Source organism: Nematolebias whitei, chromosome 18 (assembly GCF_014905685.2).
Source record: "Nematolebias whitei isolate Nwh7 chromosome 18, NemWhi1, whole genome shotgun sequence".
NCBI classification, from domain to species: Eukaryota; Metazoa; Chordata; class Actinopteri; order Cyprinodontiformes; family Rivulidae; genus Nematolebias; species Nematolebias whitei.
Genome location: NC_056515.1, coordinates 18091114 through 18112715, shown reverse-complemented (window position 1 = coordinate 18112715; position 21602 = coordinate 18091114). Strand labels below are relative to the sequence as shown.

General features: G+C 44.0%; 1 protein-coding gene across 1 annotated transcript in view; it reads left to right on the top strand.

The window, feature by feature from the left end:
- Positions 1 to 668: 668 nt before the first annotated feature.
- Positions 669 to 21602, top strand: part of chd1 (chromodomain helicase DNA binding protein 1) — a 38390-nt gene continuing 17456 nt past the window's right edge. The window contains exons 1-15 of the mRNA XM_037691859.1: positions 669 to 694; positions 1992 to 2101; positions 2659 to 2866; positions 4189 to 4299; positions 5485 to 5681; positions 7081 to 7349; positions 7447 to 7672; positions 8442 to 8542; positions 8637 to 8815; positions 9079 to 9203; positions 9997 to 10213; positions 10309 to 10398; positions 10539 to 10729; positions 19199 to 19387; positions 19999 to 20161. Of these exons, the coding sequence (XP_037547787.1) occupies positions 2049 to 2101; positions 2659 to 2866; positions 4189 to 4299; positions 5485 to 5681; positions 7081 to 7349; positions 7447 to 7672; positions 8442 to 8542; positions 8637 to 8815; positions 9079 to 9203; positions 9997 to 10213; positions 10309 to 10398; positions 10539 to 10729; positions 19199 to 19387; positions 19999 to 20161 (2319 nt within the window). The 5' untranslated portion in view covers positions 669 to 694; positions 1992 to 2048. The remainder of the gene's footprint in view (positions 695 to 1991; positions 2102 to 2658; positions 2867 to 4188; positions 4300 to 5484; positions 5682 to 7080; positions 7350 to 7446; positions 7673 to 8441; positions 8543 to 8636; positions 8816 to 9078; positions 9204 to 9996; positions 10214 to 10308; positions 10399 to 10538; positions 10730 to 19198; positions 19388 to 19998; positions 20162 to 21602) is intronic.

Genomic DNA, 21602 nt, shown 5'->3' with positions numbered 1-21602 from the left:
CAATGACAACAATACACAGTCACAAAAGAGGCATACAATATTTAAATTTTATTTATTTTTTTAATAAAGTGAGGTTTTACATTTTATGACACTGTTGATACACAAGAAGTTATTTTGCGCGTTAAAAAGTCTACTTTTGCGTGAATCCCCCGCAGCCAGATGTCAACAGCTGTAACAGCGCGTTAGCTGGGCTGTGACGTCACAGCCCGGGGTTTCCTGGCGTAGTGAACGTACACCGTCATGGCTGGGGCCGGTTGTTGTTGCTTTAAATGACATTTTTCTTCTGTCTTTTTTTAAACCGCTGTTAAACCTACCGACACGGGCTTTGTCGCGACACGGCGGATTTACCAGACTTTTCGACGGAGAGGAAAACCAATATTCCACAAATTGTGTCGGATTTAATGTGTCGGAGCTGCTCTCCCTGACCGGGAGCTACAAGCTAACAGTTCAGCAACGTTAGCTACATGCTGCTGCCAGAGCGTCTGCTTGAATAAATAAAGGACTTCTGAGGTGGGAAACCTTACTCTGACAACTATTCTTGTGGACGTCTCACTGGGAACATACAAAGCACAAGGTAAAGTTCAGCGTGGAGCTTATAAATGCCGATAAACCAGAAAGTAAGCTATCGTTTGCGTGTTGATGTGTTAAAAACCGCGAGAAGTGAGCGGAGAGAAAGAAAACAAGATGGAAGAAGGTGAAGTTTGGTTAGCTCATTTGCGTTTACTAATGAGGTTGACACTTGTGCTCTTCTGTGCGCAGATATTTGCATAACTCATCACAGTTAGCGACGAAATGCCCAGGATGACTCGTAATAACAAAGTGGTCAATGTGTTCGTTCCACAATGGCACAGAGTTGGTCATCATGCTAGCTTCCCTACTAGCCTCGTGCTTCATAACGTTAGCCAGCGTCACTTTAAGGGCTAATTATACGATTTTTAAATGTTTACTTCATTCACTTGGACCTAAAATAAAGGGAGCTGTGCGACGTTGACTAGTGTTGCGGCCTATTAGCGCAGCGCGGTTTTTCTTGTGTTGTGATTTACAATCTAGCCCTAATAATCCTGGCTCACCGCATACAAGCTAGCAAACAGCCGCTGATTACAGATCGAAACCAGTTCAGCATAACGTGGCGTCTGTGATCCAAGTCTTCAATGATGGACTGTAGTTTAGATTGTTGCTTATTGCATACAGTCTGAATACCATAAGTCTGGAGCGTTGGCAATGTATTCATACATTGTTTCTCCCCCGCCAGAACAGCTAGTATTGACATCAGTAGCCGGCGTTAGCTAGCTAGCTAGCTAAGCTAGCCACACTGGAGGATGCCATCCTCGTTGTGCAAGGTTACTAGTACATGGTTGATCGTATGGTGTTCAAGTCGGGGTTTTTTTTGTATTCATGGATTTTATTTTATTATTTTTCGTGACTGTGGAAGTGTCAGGTGCTTAATTGTAGGCCTTTAGGCCTTTGCGGTGCTAACAGATGACGCTCGAGCTACATCCAGGACTGTTTGTTCTTATTGACTTGAGCAATAAAGACTGTCTATGTATGCTAAACTATCAGGTTTTTTCATACAACAAACAGTCTAGATTACTTTTATAATAACTATTTTACATTTTTACACATGGAAAAATTTTTTTTGTTTTAAACTTTACACAATTTTACCTTTTTCCCCCCACAAGAAACCAGCCATTGATTGATTGATTGAACTTTCATTGATTCAGGGCTCATTATAGGTGGTCAGCAGTGGAGTTCTGGGCTGCCAAAATATTTTGCTTTGGTCTATTTAAACAAGTATTTTCAGGCCTCTCTTGTAAATGAGTCCCGGAGGCTCATTGGGATTAACCTTTATAAATAAAGGTTGAATGAAACTTGTATTGTTACTTTTGCCATGCTGTGCTGAACTGTACCAGTAAACTAACCAGTCAGACAGAAAAGACTAGCATCACTTACTTGATTCAACATTTACAACGTTTTATTTGTGCATCTTTCAGGGAAACCTCTTGGAACATTTCACTGCCGGTTCTCAGGTCTGTAGTTTGGACTCTACCATGGCCGGACGCAGTGAAGATGAAAGCGTGAGCAATAGCAGTGGAGAATCAAGGTAAAGGGATTGTGTTGAAGAGGGTCGCACACTGCAAACACTATGATCTCATATGCAACCACTGTTTAAAAGCGTGCAAGTCTAAAATTAATAATGCAACATTCATGGAAGTAGAGATTTGGTGGATTTGTGACAGGGGTTGCTAATAGCCATCCATAGTGGTTGTAAGTGTTAATTTCCTTTGATTCGAACTGCAAGTTGCCTGCCTGCAGTGTTTCAACTCATTCATGTTGAAGCATGCAAGATTATACAAACATTATTACACATTTATGTATATGTGTATATAAAATTGAATATGGATGGATTTCTGATCTTAACACTGTGTTCTGTTAGAAATTAGAAGGTGTGGAGATGTTAATATAGGTGGATGAAACAATCATTAATTGGTAGCAGATATTCTAAATGTATGAGTATGAAGGTAAGCTTGCATGGCATTGTATATCCAGTAATATGAACAGACTTCTGTTATATGCTTTGATTTAAAGAAAGGTGTAGACATGACTGAACCACAGCATTTATTTTTAAATAGTTGAATTTTTGCCTTTTACCCACAACAGTAATTCCGATGATGAGTCCGGCTCCCGTTCAGGCTCGGCCTCCGGTTCCAGTTCAGGTTCCAGTTCCAGCTCCTCCAGCAGCAGCAGCCGATCAGGGAGCAGCGACTCTGGAAGCGGCTCAGACTCTGGCAGCCAGTCAGATTCTGACACGGAAAAATCAAACGAGAAGGCCGAACCACAAAATAAGTCAAACATCGATGGAGCAGAGGTAAAGTTATTAAAAAGTGTCAGAGTTACCAGAATGCTTTGATTCAATTTACTTGGTGATTTTGTTTGATTAAAAAAACAAATTCCACTTTAATGAGTTAGTCCATCTAAACATCAGGTAAAAAAAAAAGTCAACACAACAAATTGTGGAGAAATCAGCTTCTTGGGTCAAAAAGGACCCAGTTATAAAGAACAACTTTTGTTCTTTGCTCTCCAATGAAACGTGAAGTATTTGATTTTTCAAAGATCAAAATTTTTATTTCTAAATTGCTTACTAAAGCATTCAATGTTCTGATCAATTAAAACCCTTTTCACCACATTTTATGTTGCAATTTGTTAATATTTATAAAATTTCACTTTAATTGTACAATACTTTTTAATATTGTTTTGTTCATAGTCCAAAACAAGGCCTGGTCAGAGATGGGTTTTTAAAAAACTGTCAAACAAAACAACTTTTAAAAGACCTTAAGCATTATTTTTATTGTTATCATTATTACTATTATTGAAATAAACTGTTGTACAGTGTTGTTTGGCATAGTTCACATATTTATTATTTTTTTCCCCCAATAATTTTGTTGTAATTGGTAAATGGACTGTACTTGTATAGCACCTTTCTGTCTGATCAAGACACTTAAAGCTCTTTACAACATAATCTGTGCCTCATTTATCCGTTCATACAGCACTCTACTAGATCTATACAAAGATTAATCAGAGCTTTATCACATTCATTCACCGATGGGACACACATCAGAGGCAATGAGGGGTTCAGTGTCTTGCCCAGGGACACTTCAGCATGTGACTGCCAGTGGATTCAAACCCCCAACTCTTACACTGAGGACGACTGCTCTAACCACTCAGCCACAGCCGCCCACACAACTGTAGACAGGTTTAACTTTTGTTTAGCTTGGACTCAGCTGATTCTAATACAGATTCTTCAGCTGGAATTGTGTTTAGTATAAAATCCAGTAATACAAACAAAAGCTGAACGTTTATTTGAAAGTGCAGAAATCATTGGGTGCTCAGTTTTTCGGCACCAAGTTTATCGTGGGAAAAACATGCATGGTTACAGGTTTCTGCTACTGTCTTGTCTTCAGCCTGTTGACATTCACCATCAAGGAAAAGTGTTCATGGTTAAACATGAAACATGGTTGTTCATCAGGGTCGTAGCTCGGTTCTGTAACCTGATCTCAAAACTCTTGTCTTTATTACTTTGTGCCTAAAAGCACTAACATGCTGTGGGCATGATACCCTTGTTCTAAGGTTTTTATTTCATTTTTGGTGGCGTACTAAACTTGTGCTTGTGTCTGCGTTATTTGTTTGCAGTTCTGGAAGTCCAATCCCAGCATCCTAGCAGTGCAAAGGTCTGCTATGCTTAGGAAACAACAACAGCAGCAGCAGCAGAAACAAGAGTCTTCAAATAGTGGCTCTGATGAGGTTTGTGTCTGACTGGTCCCCAGTTTTTGTTTTTTGTTAATTTCTATTATTTTCCATTGAAGTAGTCATTTATTTATTCATTCTTGGACCACTACCTCTGAGTGACAGTGATTCAAGCTTTTAAATCGTTTTTCACCCTTTACTGCTTGATAAAGCTCATGAAGTGTCTTCAGAACAACAGGCTTGTTTCTTAAGTGGCTGTTGAACCAAAAGTGGTGTGTGCTGAGCTCACTGCTGAACCCAGCGGTAACACTACAGATTACCAAGAAGTTCTGATAAGCTTATAATCACTCTATAGGCCATGGGTCACTAACAAAATTCACTCTAAAGGCCACAATTTTTCTTAGCATACCTTGTGGAGCTGAGCTTTTGATGTGAATAATAATAAATACATATAATAGGAACATAAAATGCAGGAAACATTGTTGGGAAAAGGAGATTAAATGTATTTTCTTACTCGTGGGAGAAAAACTTTAACTCAAAGAGCCTCAAATGCAAGTTGGCCTTAAAAACTACAACTTAGATGAATATGAACACTCGTCACCTCACCTGTGGACAAGTAGGGCCGCCTGCCAGTTGACGTTTACTTCTCTTAGCTGTTATTCTGTGATTCTGATCATTTAGAAATTTTACACGTACCTGAAAGCAGATGTACTCATAAACAATAATTTACCATGTTCATCTTAATTAATCACAGTTAATCTGAGCAATTTAAATATGATTTAGGGCTGTTGTGTTATTTTATATTACTTTTTAAAATAAAAATAGCCTGTTCATGTGTTTGAGATGAAAAGTTTGTTTTCTGCATCTTTTTCCATGGGCCAGAGGTTTGATACACATCTGGAGAGACTGGCACATGTTCTTCCAGTGAAGCTGTAGCTTTGCTGTAGTTATTGTTCTATCTTTAATCCTTTTCTATTAAAACTGAGATTGGGGGGGCAGATGTGTCTACACTTTTAGGTTCTTTGTGATGACATGAAAGCAGTGTTGTGGTTGATAAACAGCTTGGTACATCACTGCTACTTCCTGTAGCAGCAGTGTTTTATGGTCTGGTGTTGGTGGAAAAAACAGATTGTCACTTGTCAAAATGTTTATCACATCAACGTCCTTAATCCCCACCGTTTGGAGGTGCTGTCAATTTAATCTGAGAATTTTTGTTTTGACCCTGGTGGTTATCTTTTCCAGGACTCTTCAAGTAGTGATGAATCTGAAACATCAAGTGGGTCTAAAAAGAGAAGAAACTCTGACTCGTCGGATTCTGGATCAGGCTCTGGCTCTGGGAGCGATTCTGGATCAGATTCGTCAGCAGAAGACAACAGCAATGAAACCGCATCGGATTACGAGCCCAGTCCCAAATTCAAACGCAAAAAGCCTCCAACCAAGTAAGTGCACAGACCTATAAATGGCTGCTGCGATAAATAACCGTGTTTCCCGCACTTAAAGGCTTTTTCTACTAAAGCGGTCGTAGCACTGGATCAGAGCTGGACGTTGAGCCGGATATTAACTGGTTAACCATTTCTTAGCAGGGTTTATTATTATCTTTATTTACATGTTCCTCCAGTATGAAGAGGATCACATTTCAGGGAAAGTGTTTGTACAGATCACATAATTAATTTTGTTACAAACACGTGAACATGAAGTCCTTTTTTTATTTTTTTAAAAACACTTTTATCCACACAGGTTTATAAAAATGTTTATAAACAGTTTTAAAAATAAAAAATCTGGGCGTGATGGTTGATCCTCTGTTTAAATTTGATACGCATGTTAGTGCTGTTATCAAAGCCAGCTTCTTCCAGCTGAGGACCCTTGCAAAGATGAAACCTTACCTTCCTGGGCCTGATCTAGAGAGGGATATCCACACATTTATTTCATCGCGTCCCTCTGTCTGTGACGCTCTCTCAGTCACTAGATCAGTTTAAGTCCAGACTGAAAACACATCTATTCTCCCAGGCCTTCACTCAAATTAGTACCTGATCTACTCAAGTTTTGGGGAAACTGCAGCGAATATGCAATGGCTGTCTTGGTTTTTTATTAATACTGTTGTTTTATTGGTATTTTACTGCAAATTTTTATTATACTTTTATTAAACAGTTTTATTTTGTTTTATCTACGGTGTATTCTTGTGAAGCACTTTGGTCAGCTGCGGTTGTTTTTAAATGTGCTTTATAAATAAACTTTGAATTGAATTGAATTGAAAAATGTAATTTATTAGTGCAGTTCAAATGAGCGAACCTTAGCTCTGAGGTGCGTTCACTGCCATCATCATGACAGGACTCAATATTCGAACACAGCAGAAAGCGCTGCATGTTTTATAATTCAGTTAATATTTATTCATTTGCTGATTTATTTTAATATAAAGTAAATAAGGAGCATGTGGGGGAGTGGTGGCGCAGAGGTTAGAGAGAGTGGGCCTGTGATTGGAGGGTTGCCGTTCAACTCCCCGGACAGACGACATCAATGTGGGTGGAAAAGGTGAAACACCTACACCTGTCTCCACCCTCATTTGCACCACTCTGGGCCCTTGAGCAAGGCCTTAACCCCCCAGCTGCTCCCTGGGCGCCTTAGATGGTAGCCCACTGCTTCACATGTACAATGGGAAAAATGCAGATAGTTAATTTTCCCATTGGGGATTAATAGAGTACAATAAAATAAATAAATAAAAAGTGAAAAAAGACACATGCAACAAATCGCATATTATTTTCACATCGCACGTTTGTGAGAATTAACTAGATTTACCCTCTGTCTGCTGAATGAATTCACTTTGTTTTCTTATTGCGTCAGGATGGCTTCTCGAAATGGAAAAAACAGCGTCACCCAGAGGAAAGCCCCCAAATGTTCGTCTTCTGAGGATGAGCGTATCTACGCAAAGATGGCGTCTGCGGGGCCACGGCGGCAGGCCACAGTCAACGTTAGTTACAAGGAGGACGAGGAGCTGAAGACGGACTCGGATGATTTGGTGGAGGTTCTGGGTGAAGATGTCCCACAGCCTGAGGAAGATGAGTTTGAAACTATAGAGAGAGTAATGGACTGCAGGATAGGGAGGAAAAGAGGTAAGGAACGCAGAATGACGACCGATTTCATTTTCTGTCATTGGATCATGGCTCTGGACCGGATTAGTTGATGTGTAATCTGTCCTCATTCCAACAGCTATAGGGAGTGCAACCACTGTATACGCCATAGAGGCAGACGGGGACCCCAACGCCAACTTTGATCCCAATAAAGAGGCCGGTGAGATCCAATATTTTATAAAGTGGAAGAACTGGGCCCACATCCATAATACGTGGGAGACAGAGGAGGCACTGAAGTTGCAGAATGTCAGGGGCATGAAAAAACTGGACAATTTCAAGAAGAAGGAGCAAGAGAAAAAGAAATGGTGAGAACTTTTAAACCATCGGCCTCAAGCATGATAATCCTATGACCGTTCAGCTCTTTGTCCACGAGCCCGTTTGACTTTAAACAAACATCTGCAATTACATGAAAAACATTTTAAAATGTTACATTGATAGACTACACCGGGAACAATACATCGAATCAAACTCTTCTCATCCACTTCTTTCAAATTAAAATAAAGTTTATAGCAAAACATTGCCTTTCCATTAAAAAAAGCAATACTTATTGGAGCCCCCGTAACAACGGTTTAACTTCTTTTGCAGAAAAATATACAGATGTTTTTAACATTATTTAAGGAATCATTGCATAAATAAAAGAAAATCCTCATATTTTATCTTTTGTTCAACCTTAGGTGAGAATAGATCTGTTCTTGCAGATTCACCTCAGATTTTCATACAAAGATTACATTACAAGAAGAATTAAATTACAAGCACCGGAAAAGCAAACATCTATATACCTTATATATATATTTTATCTATATTGTATGCATAGCTTGAGGGTTCAGTTTGCAAAAATGGATGCAGGCGATGCAGTTTTAAAGCCTGTAATTTAATTCTTTATTTGAACTGAGGAAATGTCTTTAATAAATCGTAAAATGTTTTCAGATAAATGAAAACAAATCCATTGGTTTTAATAAAACCGTTTTGGATTTTCCATGTCGTGAACGAATGGGAATCTTCAACGTTAATAAATGAAATGATAAATAATCAAGTACTCTGTAATGCTTCAAACAAGTTCTTTCACGTCTTCAGGTTAAAGATGGCCTCACCAGAAGATATAGAATATTTCAATTGTCAGGAAGAATTGATGGACGACCTGCACTCCCAGTATCAGCTTGTGGAGCGAATAATAGGTAATGTTTTATATACAGTAGTTTACTTTGAATGTGTTTGTGTTTAAACTGCTTTACGTGTGTAACCCACTGCATGTCTGATTCTTCTGAGCAGGACATTCAAATCAGAAGTCAGCTGCTGGTTACCCAGACTACCTGTGCAAGTGGCAGGGGTTACCTTATTCTGAATGTAGCTGGGAAGATGGTGCTCTGATCGCCAAGAAGTTCCAGAAGTGCATCGATGACTATATGAGCAGAAATCAGTCTAAATTCATTCCAACTAGAGATTACAAGGTAACTCACTTCCTCTTACCCCCATGTCATGGCAGTGTGTAGTAGAAATGTAACGGAGGCTTACAAAACTCTAGCTCCTAAACTGCTGTGTTAATGTTTGTTTACGAATACCAAAGTTATGTGCTCGCCCTTCCAAGTTTTGTTTTCAGCTACATGAAAATAAAAAAAAAAAATCTTTTAATTTTTGAGACTGGATCGTGTTATCACTTCTAAAATAAACGAATGTCTTGATTTTTTGTTTTCTACACCTGTGTGCCCATCAGCTGTTGAAACAGAGGCCCAGGTTCGCACCCATGAAGAAGCAGCCAGCTTACGTAGGAGGTGATGGACTGGAGCTCAGAGACTACCAGCTGGATGGTTTAAACTGGATGGCCCACTCCTGGAGCAAGTATGGCTCAACTGTTATTATACTCTTTAAAATGTAATTTTGTGGAGAGAGAGAAAAAAAACACCATTTAGTCAGAGTTTCTCGTCTACTAGTTAACGGTGATCATCCAGAACTATGTGAAAATTGTTCATCTTATTGTGCCACCTAACAGTGACCCAGATGTTTAGTCTGCAAGTAAACATGTCTCAAACTTATTTCTTTGAAATTTGAAGAAGAAAAAACCCGATGATAATATTTTAACGCCTTTGTTTCCCAGTCTTCAGTGCAGAGGAAGGAGACTGTTCACAGAACTGTAGACCAACAAGTTGTTTTGTGTGCATGTGCGTCCAGTTCAAAATCTGCTGCTGCTCAGATGGCTGAAGAAGTTATATTTACGTACTATAGAAAAGTGTTTGAACGCACCGTGCATCACAGGTTGTTGCATTTGAGGCTGCACACAGATCAGAGTGTCCATGCGGGTTCTATCAAAAATTAACCACAGAAGAATGGTTAAAGGTGTCCCTATCCCAGTGCATCTCGTTTTCTTTTACTTTAAGTGAATGGTTGGGTCTCAAAATGTTACTTATGTGGGAAAGATGTTGCTCTAAGAGAGCACACCAGTCGGGGCTGTGCAGTTTTCTGCTGAGGATGCTCCAGTTGTTGATGATGATGATGTTATTATTGATTAAACACACTCTTATAGAAGTGTTACCTGATGACGGTATGTTTTCAGATGGATTTTGCACCCTATCTGCAAAAATTGTGGGAAAAACGTTGGTGAAAAGTTGAGCTAATATTTTTCTTAATTTCATAGAGGCAACAGCTGTATCCTTGCTGACGAGATGGGCCTGGGGAAAACCATCCAGACCATCTCCTTCCTCAACTATCTGTTTCACGAGCACCAGCTGTACGGGCCGTTCCTGCTGGTGGTGCCCCTCTCCACACTAACCTCCTGGCAGAGGGAAATCTTCCTCTGGGCTCCACAAATGAACGTTGTGGTCTACCTGGGAGACATCAACAGCAGGAATATGGTATAATAAGCACATTTTACAGAATGAACCGTTAAGATTTTTATCTTTCTTGTTCGTTTTGTTTTGAATTGAAAATGTGTGTTTTTAATTAATAGATTCGAACTCATGAGTGGATGCATGGACACAGCAAGAGACTGAAGTTTAATATCATCCTCACCACATACGAGATCCTTCTCAAAGATAAGGTCAGCAGCTTTTTTTAGTTTTGACGTGTATCAAAGAGTTTTTCTCCAGATGTTTTAAGTAACGCTCTATTAAAGCTTTGCACTATGATCTCAGCACTAGTGAAACTTTGAAAACTAATACGTGTTAAAATTGTCTGCAGTCATTTTTGGGCAGTGTTAACTGGGCCTGCATTGGTGTGGATGAAGCTCACCGACTAAAAAATGATGACTCCCTCCTCTATAAGACGATGATCGACTTCAAGTCCAATCACAGGCTCCTAATCACTGGAACGCCACTTCAGAACTCCCTAAAAGAGCTTTGGTCCCTGCTGCACTTCATCATGCTTGAAAAGTAGGTTGTGTAGCGATAAATGTGGCTTATAAATAAATGATTGTTTGCCTATTATGAGTTAAGCTCATAATATGTACATTTGTAAATAACCTCGTTTTTTTGGCACCACCTCCGAAGAGGAAAATCACTCTCTCAAATGTAAAGTGAGTTCTTCTTGTGCTTAGAGGTCAGATTAATTAATACACACGGATTAAAATAAGCACAGGTTCAGTTATGATTTTTATGTGTTTTATTGTAAAAATACTATACCACTTTATTTATAAAGCACTTAAAACAGCAACAAGGCCAACCAAAGTGCTGTACAGCAGAAACAAACAAGGAAAGCACACGGCAAAACATAAAGTAAAATAAAAATATAGATACGAGTAGCAGAAGATAATAAATGGCTAATAATAAATATAAAATATGATTGTATAATATTTTATATTATTATTATAATACAATAAATCTTATTATAAAATAATAATCTATGATATGGATAGTGAAACATATGCATGATAAAAGGTTACCGAATATCAAATGACTAACTCAATTGCCTGATCGATTATTTAAAGTTACCTGAAACTTAAAAGGCAGACTTAGCACTAGTTTATCTCTGTAAAGTGGTTAAATATTTCTAAAGAGAACTAGGTTTCAAGTCTACTGTGTAATTGTCGTGAGATCAGCATGACCAGAAAAGCACTGGAAAAGCTTTTGTCCTAGTGGGATGCGACAGTCCCCACTTGAGTCCAGGGGCAGGTGCGTTCAACCAGCCAGTTACTTGAGGTGGACGTCTCTCCAAGTGGGACTGGTGGTGTTTTGAAAGGTAGATTGTCCACCTTCTGCTGCGGCTGGCTCTGTAGTGAAGTGGCTCTCAGCAGGACGCCAACATTATTTCAGCCTGGTTCTGGTAACAGTTATGAGCCCAAACTGGTTCTGATGAACGCTCAGGTGCTGGAACTCATCAGCTTTATCTTTTCCTTGAAATCTTTCCTGAAAGTTGAATAAAACTTTTAACGGTTAGAAAATCTTTGTGCTCCATCTTTTCCTTTCGTCTCATTTTCTCCCTTGAGACGTGTGTCCTCCACTCAAACCTGAAGTGAAACTCAAGTCTCTGTTAAACAGACTGACGCCTGGTCAAGAAAGGGGTGTTCCCGTTAACCTTTGACCAATCACAGCTCAGAATTCGTTCAACACCAGAGGATCTGTGTTTTGATCCTGTATGCTCCACACTGGTTCTATTTCATCCCTCCTGACCGCCAGAGGGCGGTGCTGAAAGCACTGAATGTTCCCTTCGCGCATGCGCTGATTCGAGTAATAATACCAACGGAGTCACAGGTGTGACACGGATGACCAATCAGAGGCTATATAGCCCGACGTCATCCGCTGCTCTGCTCCTATTTTCTTCTCGCGCGCGGTTCAATTCAGGGCTTCAGCCCTTTGGACCTTTTCTGAACTTTTTACCGTCGTCGGAAGCCCGACTGCCCGTCTGCGGGAGTAGCGTGTTCGCCCTCCTAGGGCTGCGACGGTTTAACCCTGTTCAAAGGTATTTCTGCTGTTTCGTTGGGAACTACGGCTGTTTCCGCCTCTCCCAACTTACAGCGTCTGACTACTATGTGTGTGATTCAACACCGGTGAGTAGTTTTCCTTATATTTCGCCGTTGGTTAGCGGTAGCGTTCGCTCCGCTCACGCTTGTTAGGAGACCTCCAACCGCGTGGTCGGCTGGACTGTGCTCCGACGTTGTTTATGACTACTATGTGTGTGATTTAACACTGGTAAGTAGTGGTTTTTTGCTTATATTTTGCTATTTGGTTAACGGTAGCGTTCGCTCCGCTCTTGTTTACTGGAGGCCTCCAACCGCGTGGTCGGTTGGACCGTGCTCCGAAGTTTGTTTATTACGTAGCCAGCTGAGTTTCTGGCCTTGTTTTATTTGGTGAAGGCGAGTGTTCTCACCCCCTCTCCCAATTGTCCTCTTACCAGCTGAGCTAGTGGTGCTAGCTTCTCTGAGTTCTAACCTTGTTTTCATTGGTGAAGGCGAGCGTTCTCACCCCCTCTCCCAATTGTCCTCTTACCAGCTGAGCTAGTGGTGCTAGCCTCTCTGAGTTCTAACCTTGTTTTATTTGGTGAAGGCGAGTGTTCTCACCCCCTCTCCCAATTGTCCTCTTACCAGCTGAGCTAGTGGTGCTAGCCTCTCTGAGTTTTCACTTGTTTTAATTGGTGAAGGCGAGTGTTCTCACCCCCTCTCCCAATTGTCGTCTTTTACCAGCTGAGCTACTGGTGCTAGCCTCTCTGAGTTCTAACCTTGTTTTATTTGGTGAAGGCGAGTGTTCTCACCCCCTCTCCCAATTGTCCTCTTACCAGTTGAGCTAGTGGTGCTAGCCTCTGAGTTCTAACCTTGTTTTCATTGGTGAAGGCGAGCGTTCGCGCCCCCTCTCCCAATTGTCCTCTTTTACCAGTTGAGCTAGTGGTGCTAGCCTCTGAGTTCTAACCTTGTTTTCATTGGTGAAGGCGAGCGTTCGCGCCCCCTCTCCCAATTGTCCTCTTTTACCAGTTGAGCTAGTGGTGCTAGCCTCTCTGTGTTCTAATCTTGTTTTCATTGGTGAAGGCGAGCGTTCGCGCCCCCTCTCCCAATTGTCTTCTTTTACCAGTTGAGCTAGTGGTGCTAGCCTCTCTGAGTTTTGACCTTGTTTGATTGGTGAAGGCGAGCGTTCGTGCCCCCTCTCCCAATTGTCCTCTTTTAACAGCTGAGCTAGTGGTGCTAGCCCCTCTGAATATCTTGGGCATAGCTGGGTAAGGAGCATGGACGGCTCTCACTGCTGTACAGTCTGTGGAGCCATGCTCCAGATAGATGACGGTCACGACCTGTGTCCTGCCTGCCTTGGACATGACCATCTGGTGGATGCCCTGTCAGAGAACCCCTGCATGAATTGCAGCTTCATGTCGCATGCTGTGAGGGCGGCCCGGCTGGCCCAGTTTCGCCCCAAACTCGGCGATGACCTCCCGCCTTCTGGGCAGGAGGCTCCACCTAGGCGCTCGAAGCGCCGGACTGAGGCCGCAGTTTCTGTGGCCCCTCCTGGGAAGAAGCGAGCCAGGTCTGATAGGGGCCTCTCCACAAGGGTGGAGCAGCTCTCCGCTGAATTAGCGGAGATGAAGTCCCTTTTTCAGGTACACCAACTGGGAACTGAACCAGTGGCAGCAACTGGACTCTCCTCCCCACCCATGCCTGAACTGGCTGTGGAGGAGGATGTGCTATCCTTGGCTGCCTCTGCCTCTCACTTTTTAGGTGAGGAGGACGGGCATTCATCTCGAGTCTCAGAGACAGCTTCACTCTCTTCTTCTCGGAGTGCAGTTAGTGGGTCGGGTGACGGCTCGATGCAGGACATTATGCGTATGGCCCTGAGACAACTGCAGCTGGACGTCCCGCAACCAGAGGCGTCCACCCCTGGAAGTGCCTTCTTCAGGCGCGGACTGACCCCTCCTTCCTTTTCTGTCCCTCCATCAGAGGAGTTCCTGAGGGAGTTGCATGGTTGCTGGCGGGACCCCAAGGCCTTTGCGCGCCTCTCTGCAGATGGCAGAGTGTTGGCGGCCATGCATGAGCCGGCTGCAGCAGGCTTGGATCGCATGCCAGCGATAGAACCTGCTGTTGCCTCTCTCATCGTGTCACCAGATGAAGCTCTGCGCAGTCATGTTCGGTGCCCACGAGCTCAGTGTCGTGTCACGGATGAATTCCTCTGCAGAGCCTATGCCGCCGGAGCGCGTGCTGGCCGCCTAGGTAATTCCTTGGCACACCTAATGCTTGCCCTCTCCGCGTCCCTTCAGGGGACTAGTGGTGCGACAGCAGCGATGGGCTTTAACGATGCAGCGCTTCAGGCCTTTGCACTAATGACGAGGGAGCTTGGGCGTGTGATGTCCTCCTTGGTCCAAGCTCGCCGACAGGTCTGGTTAGCTCAGTCAGCGTTGACTGAGCCATGCCGTAGAGCCCTCCGTAATGTCCCAGTGGTGCCGGGGGAGTTGTTCGGTTCGGCTGCCTTGGAAGCACTGGAACGGACTGTCCAGGCACGACAGAGAAGGCAGCAATTTTCGAGCCTTAGCAGGCCAATGCCCCCTCCACCTCCTCGGCATCCAAGGCGCCTGTCGGCTGGCTCCAGCATGCAGCCGCCGCCTGGGGGTCATAACCGGCCGGGTGGTCCTTACCCTCATGCGGTTCAGCAAAGGCCCAGCAGGAGCTCTCGTGGGTTGGTCCACCGACCAGCTGGGCAGGCTCGGACCAGGGACTCTGGCTGCCGCCCCCCCACGGCCCCTAGGGGTCGTGGAGGGAGACGGTGATGCCATCAGGCCGACCGTCGGATATTTCTCCCACCAGCAGCTCAGCTATTGGGTTGCTCACGCCGTGGACCCATGGGTGGTTGCCACTCTGACCCATGGTTACCGGCTACAGTTCCGACGGCGGCCTCGTATCTCAGGCCGGGTCAAGATGACTGTAATCGCCGACCCGGTGAAAGCTCAAGCACTAGACCAGGAACTTTCCGCCCTCCTGGCCAAGGGCGCAATAGAGGCAGTGGACCCTCTGCAACAACCCAGGGGCTATTACTCGACTTACTTCCTTGTGCAAAAGAAGACGGGCGGGTTTCGTCCCATTTTAGACCTGAGGGGACTCAACCAGTACCTAAAGGAGCTGCCCTTCCACATGCTCACAACAGCAGAAGTCCTTCAAGCTGTCACAAGGGAAGAATGGTTCACGTCTGTAGACCTGAAGGATGCATATTTTCATGTGCCTATTGCGGCAGAACATCGCCGCTTTCTCAGGTTTGCCTATCGGGGTCACCACTGGCAGTTCCGGGTACTTCCATTCGGGCTCTCTCTCTCCCCAAGGGTGTTCACTCGGTGCGTGAAGGCAGCCCTCTCTCCTCTGCAGGCCTGCGGAGTGAAGATTCTGCCGTACTTAGACGATTGGCTTCTCTGCGCCCCGTCTCAGGCCTGTGCCTTTCACGACACAAACCACCTGCTCGCTCATATGTCCCAGTTAGGCCTCAATGTCAACCTGGAGAAGAGCTGCCTGATCCCTTCCCAGACGACCACCTTTCTTGGGGTGGTTCTGGATTCATCTTCAATGAGAGCTCGCCCATCCGCTCAAAGGGTGGCCGGCATACTCCAGCTGGTCAATCGGTTCAGGCTGGGCAAGCAGCTCCCCTATGTTGCCTTCCTGCAACTACTCGGCAAGCTGACATCAGTCACTCGGGTGGTGCCCTTAGGCCTGCTGTCACTTCGCCCCTTGCAGAGGTGGCTCAACAGCTTTCGCCTGGATGCCAGGCTGCACAGGCATCGCAAGCTCGCAGTGACGTGGTCATGTCTTCATGCCTTGACTCCATGGAGGGACGAAGATTATTTGTCCAGGGGTGTCCCCATGGGAGTGGTAGTGTGTCGCAGGGAAGTGGTCACAACGGATGCCAGCTCCATGGGATGGGGGGCTGTATGGCAACGCAGAGCGGTTCAGGGCCGCTGGGGTCAAAGAGACCATTCCAAGCATATAAATGTGCTGGAGCTGCGTGCAGTGCACTTGGCACTCAGGCACTTCCTGCCTCACCTGGAAGGGAGGCATGTACTTGTTCGGTCGGACAACACCTCTGTTGTCTACCACATCAACCATCAGGGGGGCACCAGGTCAGCACAACTTCTGAGTGTGTCCAGAGAGCTCCTGGAATGGGCCTCTCCTCGCCTGTCCACCCTGCGGGCAGCGTACTTGCCAGGGCGACACAATCAGGTCGCAGATTTTCTCTCCCGCCAAGAGTCCCCTCCGGGAGAGTGGTCCCTCCACAGAGACATAGTGCTGATGATCTGGGACCGTTTTGGTCAGGCAGAGATAGACCTGTTTGCGACGGAAGAGTCGACTCAGTGTCCCCTATGGTACTCTCTTACGGGGGCGTCGGGTGCGCTAGGCCAGGACGCATTGGCTCATCCTTGGCCAAGGGTCCTTCAATATGCCTTTCCACCCCTTTCTCTAATTTGGCCAACCCTTCAGAGAGTCCTCGAGGAGGGCCACAGGATGCTGCTGGTGGCTCCGTATTGGCCAGCGCGACCATGGTTCCCACTGCTACGAAGTCTATGTCAGGGCGTCCCATGGTGTCTTCCGACCAGAAGGGACTTGCTGTCTCAGTTGGGGGGACTGATATGGCACCCCAATCCTCAACGTCTTCGGCTGTGGGTGTGGCCACTGCAAGGCTAGGACAGCAGCTGACTGGAGTTTCGAGCCCCGTCAGACGCACCATCCTGGGCGCCAGGGCACCCTCTACTCGTCAGCAGTACGAAAACAGGTGGCGCCTGTTTTCCCAATGGTGTTCGGATCACAACAAGGATCCAGTCTCCTGTACAATACCCACCATTCTGGAGTTTCTCCAGTCTCTACTTGGTAAGGGTCGCTGTCCTTCGACGCTTAAAGTTTATGTAGCGGCAATATCATCTAATCACACTGGCATTGATGGCTGTACGGTAGGGAGCCATAATCTAGTCTCTCTTTTTCTGCGTGGTGCCCGTAGGTCACACCCGCCAACAGCTCCACGAGCACCAGGTTGGGACCTTCCCTTGGTTCTCGAAGCTCTGTGCCGTCCTCCTTTCGAGCCTCTGTCGCAGGCGGACCTCAAGTGGCTTTCATGTAAGACGGCTTTTTTGTTGGCTATTACCTCAGCAAAGAGGGTCAGCGAGCTACATGCTCTCTCAATCAGCCCCTCATGTCTCAGGTGGGGCCCTGAGGGCTCGTGTGTTACCTTGTGGCCAAACATTGCATTCGTACCAAAGGTGTTGTCTCACTCTCACTCTAACCAACCGTTGAGGCTGGCACGTTTTCAGCCTGCACCTGGTGAGGGGTCTGCATTATTGTGCCCGGTAAGGGCACTGGAGGCATATGTTGCAGCTACTGCCGTGATAAGACATTCAGACCAGCTGTTTGTGTGTTATGGAGGCCCTAGGTTAGGCTGTCCTCTTTCCAAACAGCGCCTCTCCCACTGGATCGTGGACGTCATCTGCCACGCCTATGCTGCAGGGCCCGGCTCCCTCCCGGTCGGCTTGAAGGCTCACTCTACCAGGAGCGTCTCCGCTTCCTGGGCTGCCCTGAGAGGGGTTCCGCTGGAAGCAATACGTGCTGCTGCATCATGGGCTTCCCCAAGCACGTTCACCAGATTTTATAGAGTTAACGTGGCCACCCCTCATCCCCTGGGCCAGGTTCTTCTACAAGGGTCCTCTGGGCCTCCTCAGTGAGGTAGGTGTTAGGATTCCTTGTGACATCGTTGATATTAGTCATTCAGTGCTTTCAGCACCGCCCTCTGGCGGTCAGGAGGGATGAAATAGAACGAAAGTTACGTATGTAACTACGGTTCTATGAATCCCGGATGACCGCCAGAGCTTCTCCGTCACTCAGAATCCTTGCGTTTCGCGAGAAGATTCTGTAGGAGCAGAGCAGCGGATGACGTCGGGCTATATAGCCTCTGATTGGTCATCCGTGTCACACCTGTGACTCCGTTGGTATTATTACTCGAATCAGCGCATGCGCGAAGGGAACATTCAGTGCTTTCAGCACCGCCCTCTGGCGGTCATCCGGGATTCATAGAACCGTAGTTACATACGTAACTTTCGTTTGTCATTATCTGCATCATTTTTATGTCTATATTCTGATTTACTTCATTTTGTATTTTGCTTTGTGTGTTACTTGTTCTGTCCGTACAGCACTTTGGTTGGCCTTTTCGCTGTTTTAAGTGCTCTATAAATAAAATGGTATGGTATAGAATTCAGTTTTAGGCGTTTCTGAAACTTGGATCTTGTTTTCTAAAGAGAAACTTATTAATCTACAATCCTTGTTCTGCCTTTATTCTTTCATTCTAGCAGAAAAATAAGGCAAAGTTATATTACATTATATTACAGTTATATTTCATTCAAAATATGACCTATTTGAATTAACCTTAAAACATGCAATGTTTTACCAGAGGGGTCACTGTTGACCGTCCATCTCCTAAAAAAAGGAATGTAATTAGTGAACCAAAAGGCTCTTTCTTTGTCGTCTTCACGAGAACAACAGTTTGGGAAAAGTACTCCTTTTCGATAAGAGAAGATATCAAAGACTGCAAGTTCGGATGTTTCAAAAACTCCAAGATTGGTTATACAAAGTTAGTTATACAGTTTTATAAGAAGGCCTTGGGTTATTGAGTTTGTGTCTGGCAGGTGTACAGAACAACATCTTATTACACTGTTATTAACTTAGAAAATTTGTGAGCTGAAACGTAGAATATTTTATAAAACATGATGTTTGTTCAGAACAGAATGGACGAGTCTTATTTGAACAGTTTCAACTAAAATAAAAGCTTTGACTCAGTGTCTGAGGTGTCCCTCTTTCAAGGTGAGGCGTGGCTCTACCGTTGTATCAACTTTAATAAAAAGTTTGTTTTATATATATATATGTATGCATTACTACCCCATGCTAATGTGTGTTGTGTTCTCTTAAGATTTCACTCTTGGGAGCTCTTTGAGGAGGAACACGGGAAAGGCAGGGATTCTGGTTACACTAGTCTCCACAAAGAGCTGGAACCGTTCCTGCTGCGCCGTGTCAAGAAGGATGTAGAAAAGTCTCTTCCTGCGAAAGTGGAGCAGATCCTCCGAGTGGAGATGAGCGCGATCCAGAAACAGTATTACAAGTAAGACCAGCACTAAACCTCTACATGTAGAAGGAAATCTTTATTCTTCACTGTCATGATATAAACGAGGAGAACCTCTAACAAAGTTCAGTCTGGTCCTCTGGATGGGACTTCACTCTTTTTTTTTTAGATTTTTGGATTATTGATCATGCATCAGGATATTTTAAACGAGGACAGCGTTTTCTGTCTGACAGGTGGAAATCGGCCGATACGTGCATGAGAAACCGATTTTACCGTTTTTTTTGTAGTTTTAACAACAACTGTCTGAACTTCATTTATATTTCAGAGCTCTTCCTCATGGCCAGTTAAAACAAGTTTGTATTGTTTCTAGGATATTGTTCAAGGGTCTGTTTTTCAATAAAATAAAATTGGATAATTGAAGGTGCGTTGTCACCTAATAACACCTGACAGTGTTGTTTATAAAACAAAATCGGAATCGGCAGGTCAGACTTTTTAGAAATCTGTGATCGGAGATCGGCCAGAAAACTGCAATCGGTGCACCCCTAGTGCGAGTAGTAACACTGAAGATAAATTAAATATTTGTATGCCAACAATGTTTTTTTGTATGTGATGTTAAACACTGCTAATCAGTGAATTGTTGTCATGATCAGATGGATCCTGACCAGGAACTACAAGGCCCTCAGTAAAGGTACCAAAGGCAGCACGTCGGGCTTCCTGAACGTCATGATGGAGCTGAAGAAGTGTTGTAACCACTGTTACCTAATCAAGCCTCCAGATGATGACGAGTCTCTCAACAAAGCTGAAGCTTTACAGGTCTCTAAAATGTTACCATCAGAAACAAATGGAATAATATTTTAGTGTGTTTAGTTTAGCTGTTTTCCACAAAGTCACGTTTAAATGTTAACCTAAACAACAGAAAGTTGAAAAACAGATGTTGATATTGTAGTGTTTCCCATTAGGGGTTGAACGAGCATATAATTTTTAAACTCGACATTAACATAATAAAACCCGAGTAGAACTCGAGTATTTGATGACGTCATAGATCTCAAGATACAAAAATAAATAAATAAATAAAACCGCAAAAAAAGATAATTATTTACAACAAAAAAAGACCAACAAAACACTGGGAGCGTATATTATGCTCCTACCATTTATCATACTGCAAATAAGTCACAGGAAAAACTAAACTATTAGTTATTATTATTAAACTGCAAACATGAAGAAACATGCAGCACGTCAAAAACAAACTTAAACCGAAACTGGTTCTGGTTCGGTGCATTGGACCCAGTGTTACACCATACTCTGTGACCTGCAACAGTGCAACACCGCCCCCTACGGTCATACGTGGTCACATAATATGACGTCACTACGGATACTCGACGTTACATTTTTAACCTCGATAGATGTTCTAGCAATCGATGTGTAGATTACTTGAGTACTCTGTTAATGCCCTATTTCCCATCGCATTTCACTGACTGATTCTGCCTTGGCTGTGTACCTCATACTCATAAGGATCTTTAATAGCTGATGCCTAAAGCGACATATTTATCATGGTTTTACTGTAATTGTTCTGATGAAGGTTTTATGAGAGTGTTTTAGTCTTTTATGTGTACAGGTCCTTCTCAAAAAATTAGCATATTGTGATAAAGGTCATTATTTTCCATAATGTAATGATAAAAATGAAACTTTCATATATTTCAGATTCATTGCACACCAACTGAAATATTTCAGGTCTTTAATTGTTTTAATACTGATTATGGCATACAGCTCATGAAAACCCAGAATGCCTGTCCCAAAAAATTAGCATATCATGAAAAGGTTCTCTAAACAAGCTATTAACCTAACCATCTGAATCAAGGACGTAACTCTAAACACCTGCAAAAGATTCCTGAGGCTTTTAAAAACTCCCAGCCTTGTTCATTACTCAAAACCACAATCATGGGTAAGACTGCCGACCTGACTGCTGTCCAGAAGGCCATCATTGACACCCTCAAGCAAGAGGGTAAGACACAGAAAGAAATTGCTGAACGAATGGGCTGTTCCCAGAGTGCTGTATCAAGGCACCTCAGTGGGAAGTCTGTGGGAAGGGAAAAGTGTGGCAGAAAACGCTGCACAACGAGAAGAGGTGACCGGACCCTGAGGAGGATTGTGGAGAAGGGCCGATTCCAGACCTTGGGGGACCTGCGGAAGCAGTGGACTGAGTCTGGAGTAGAAACATCCAGAGCCACCGTGCACAGGCGTGTGCAGGAAATGG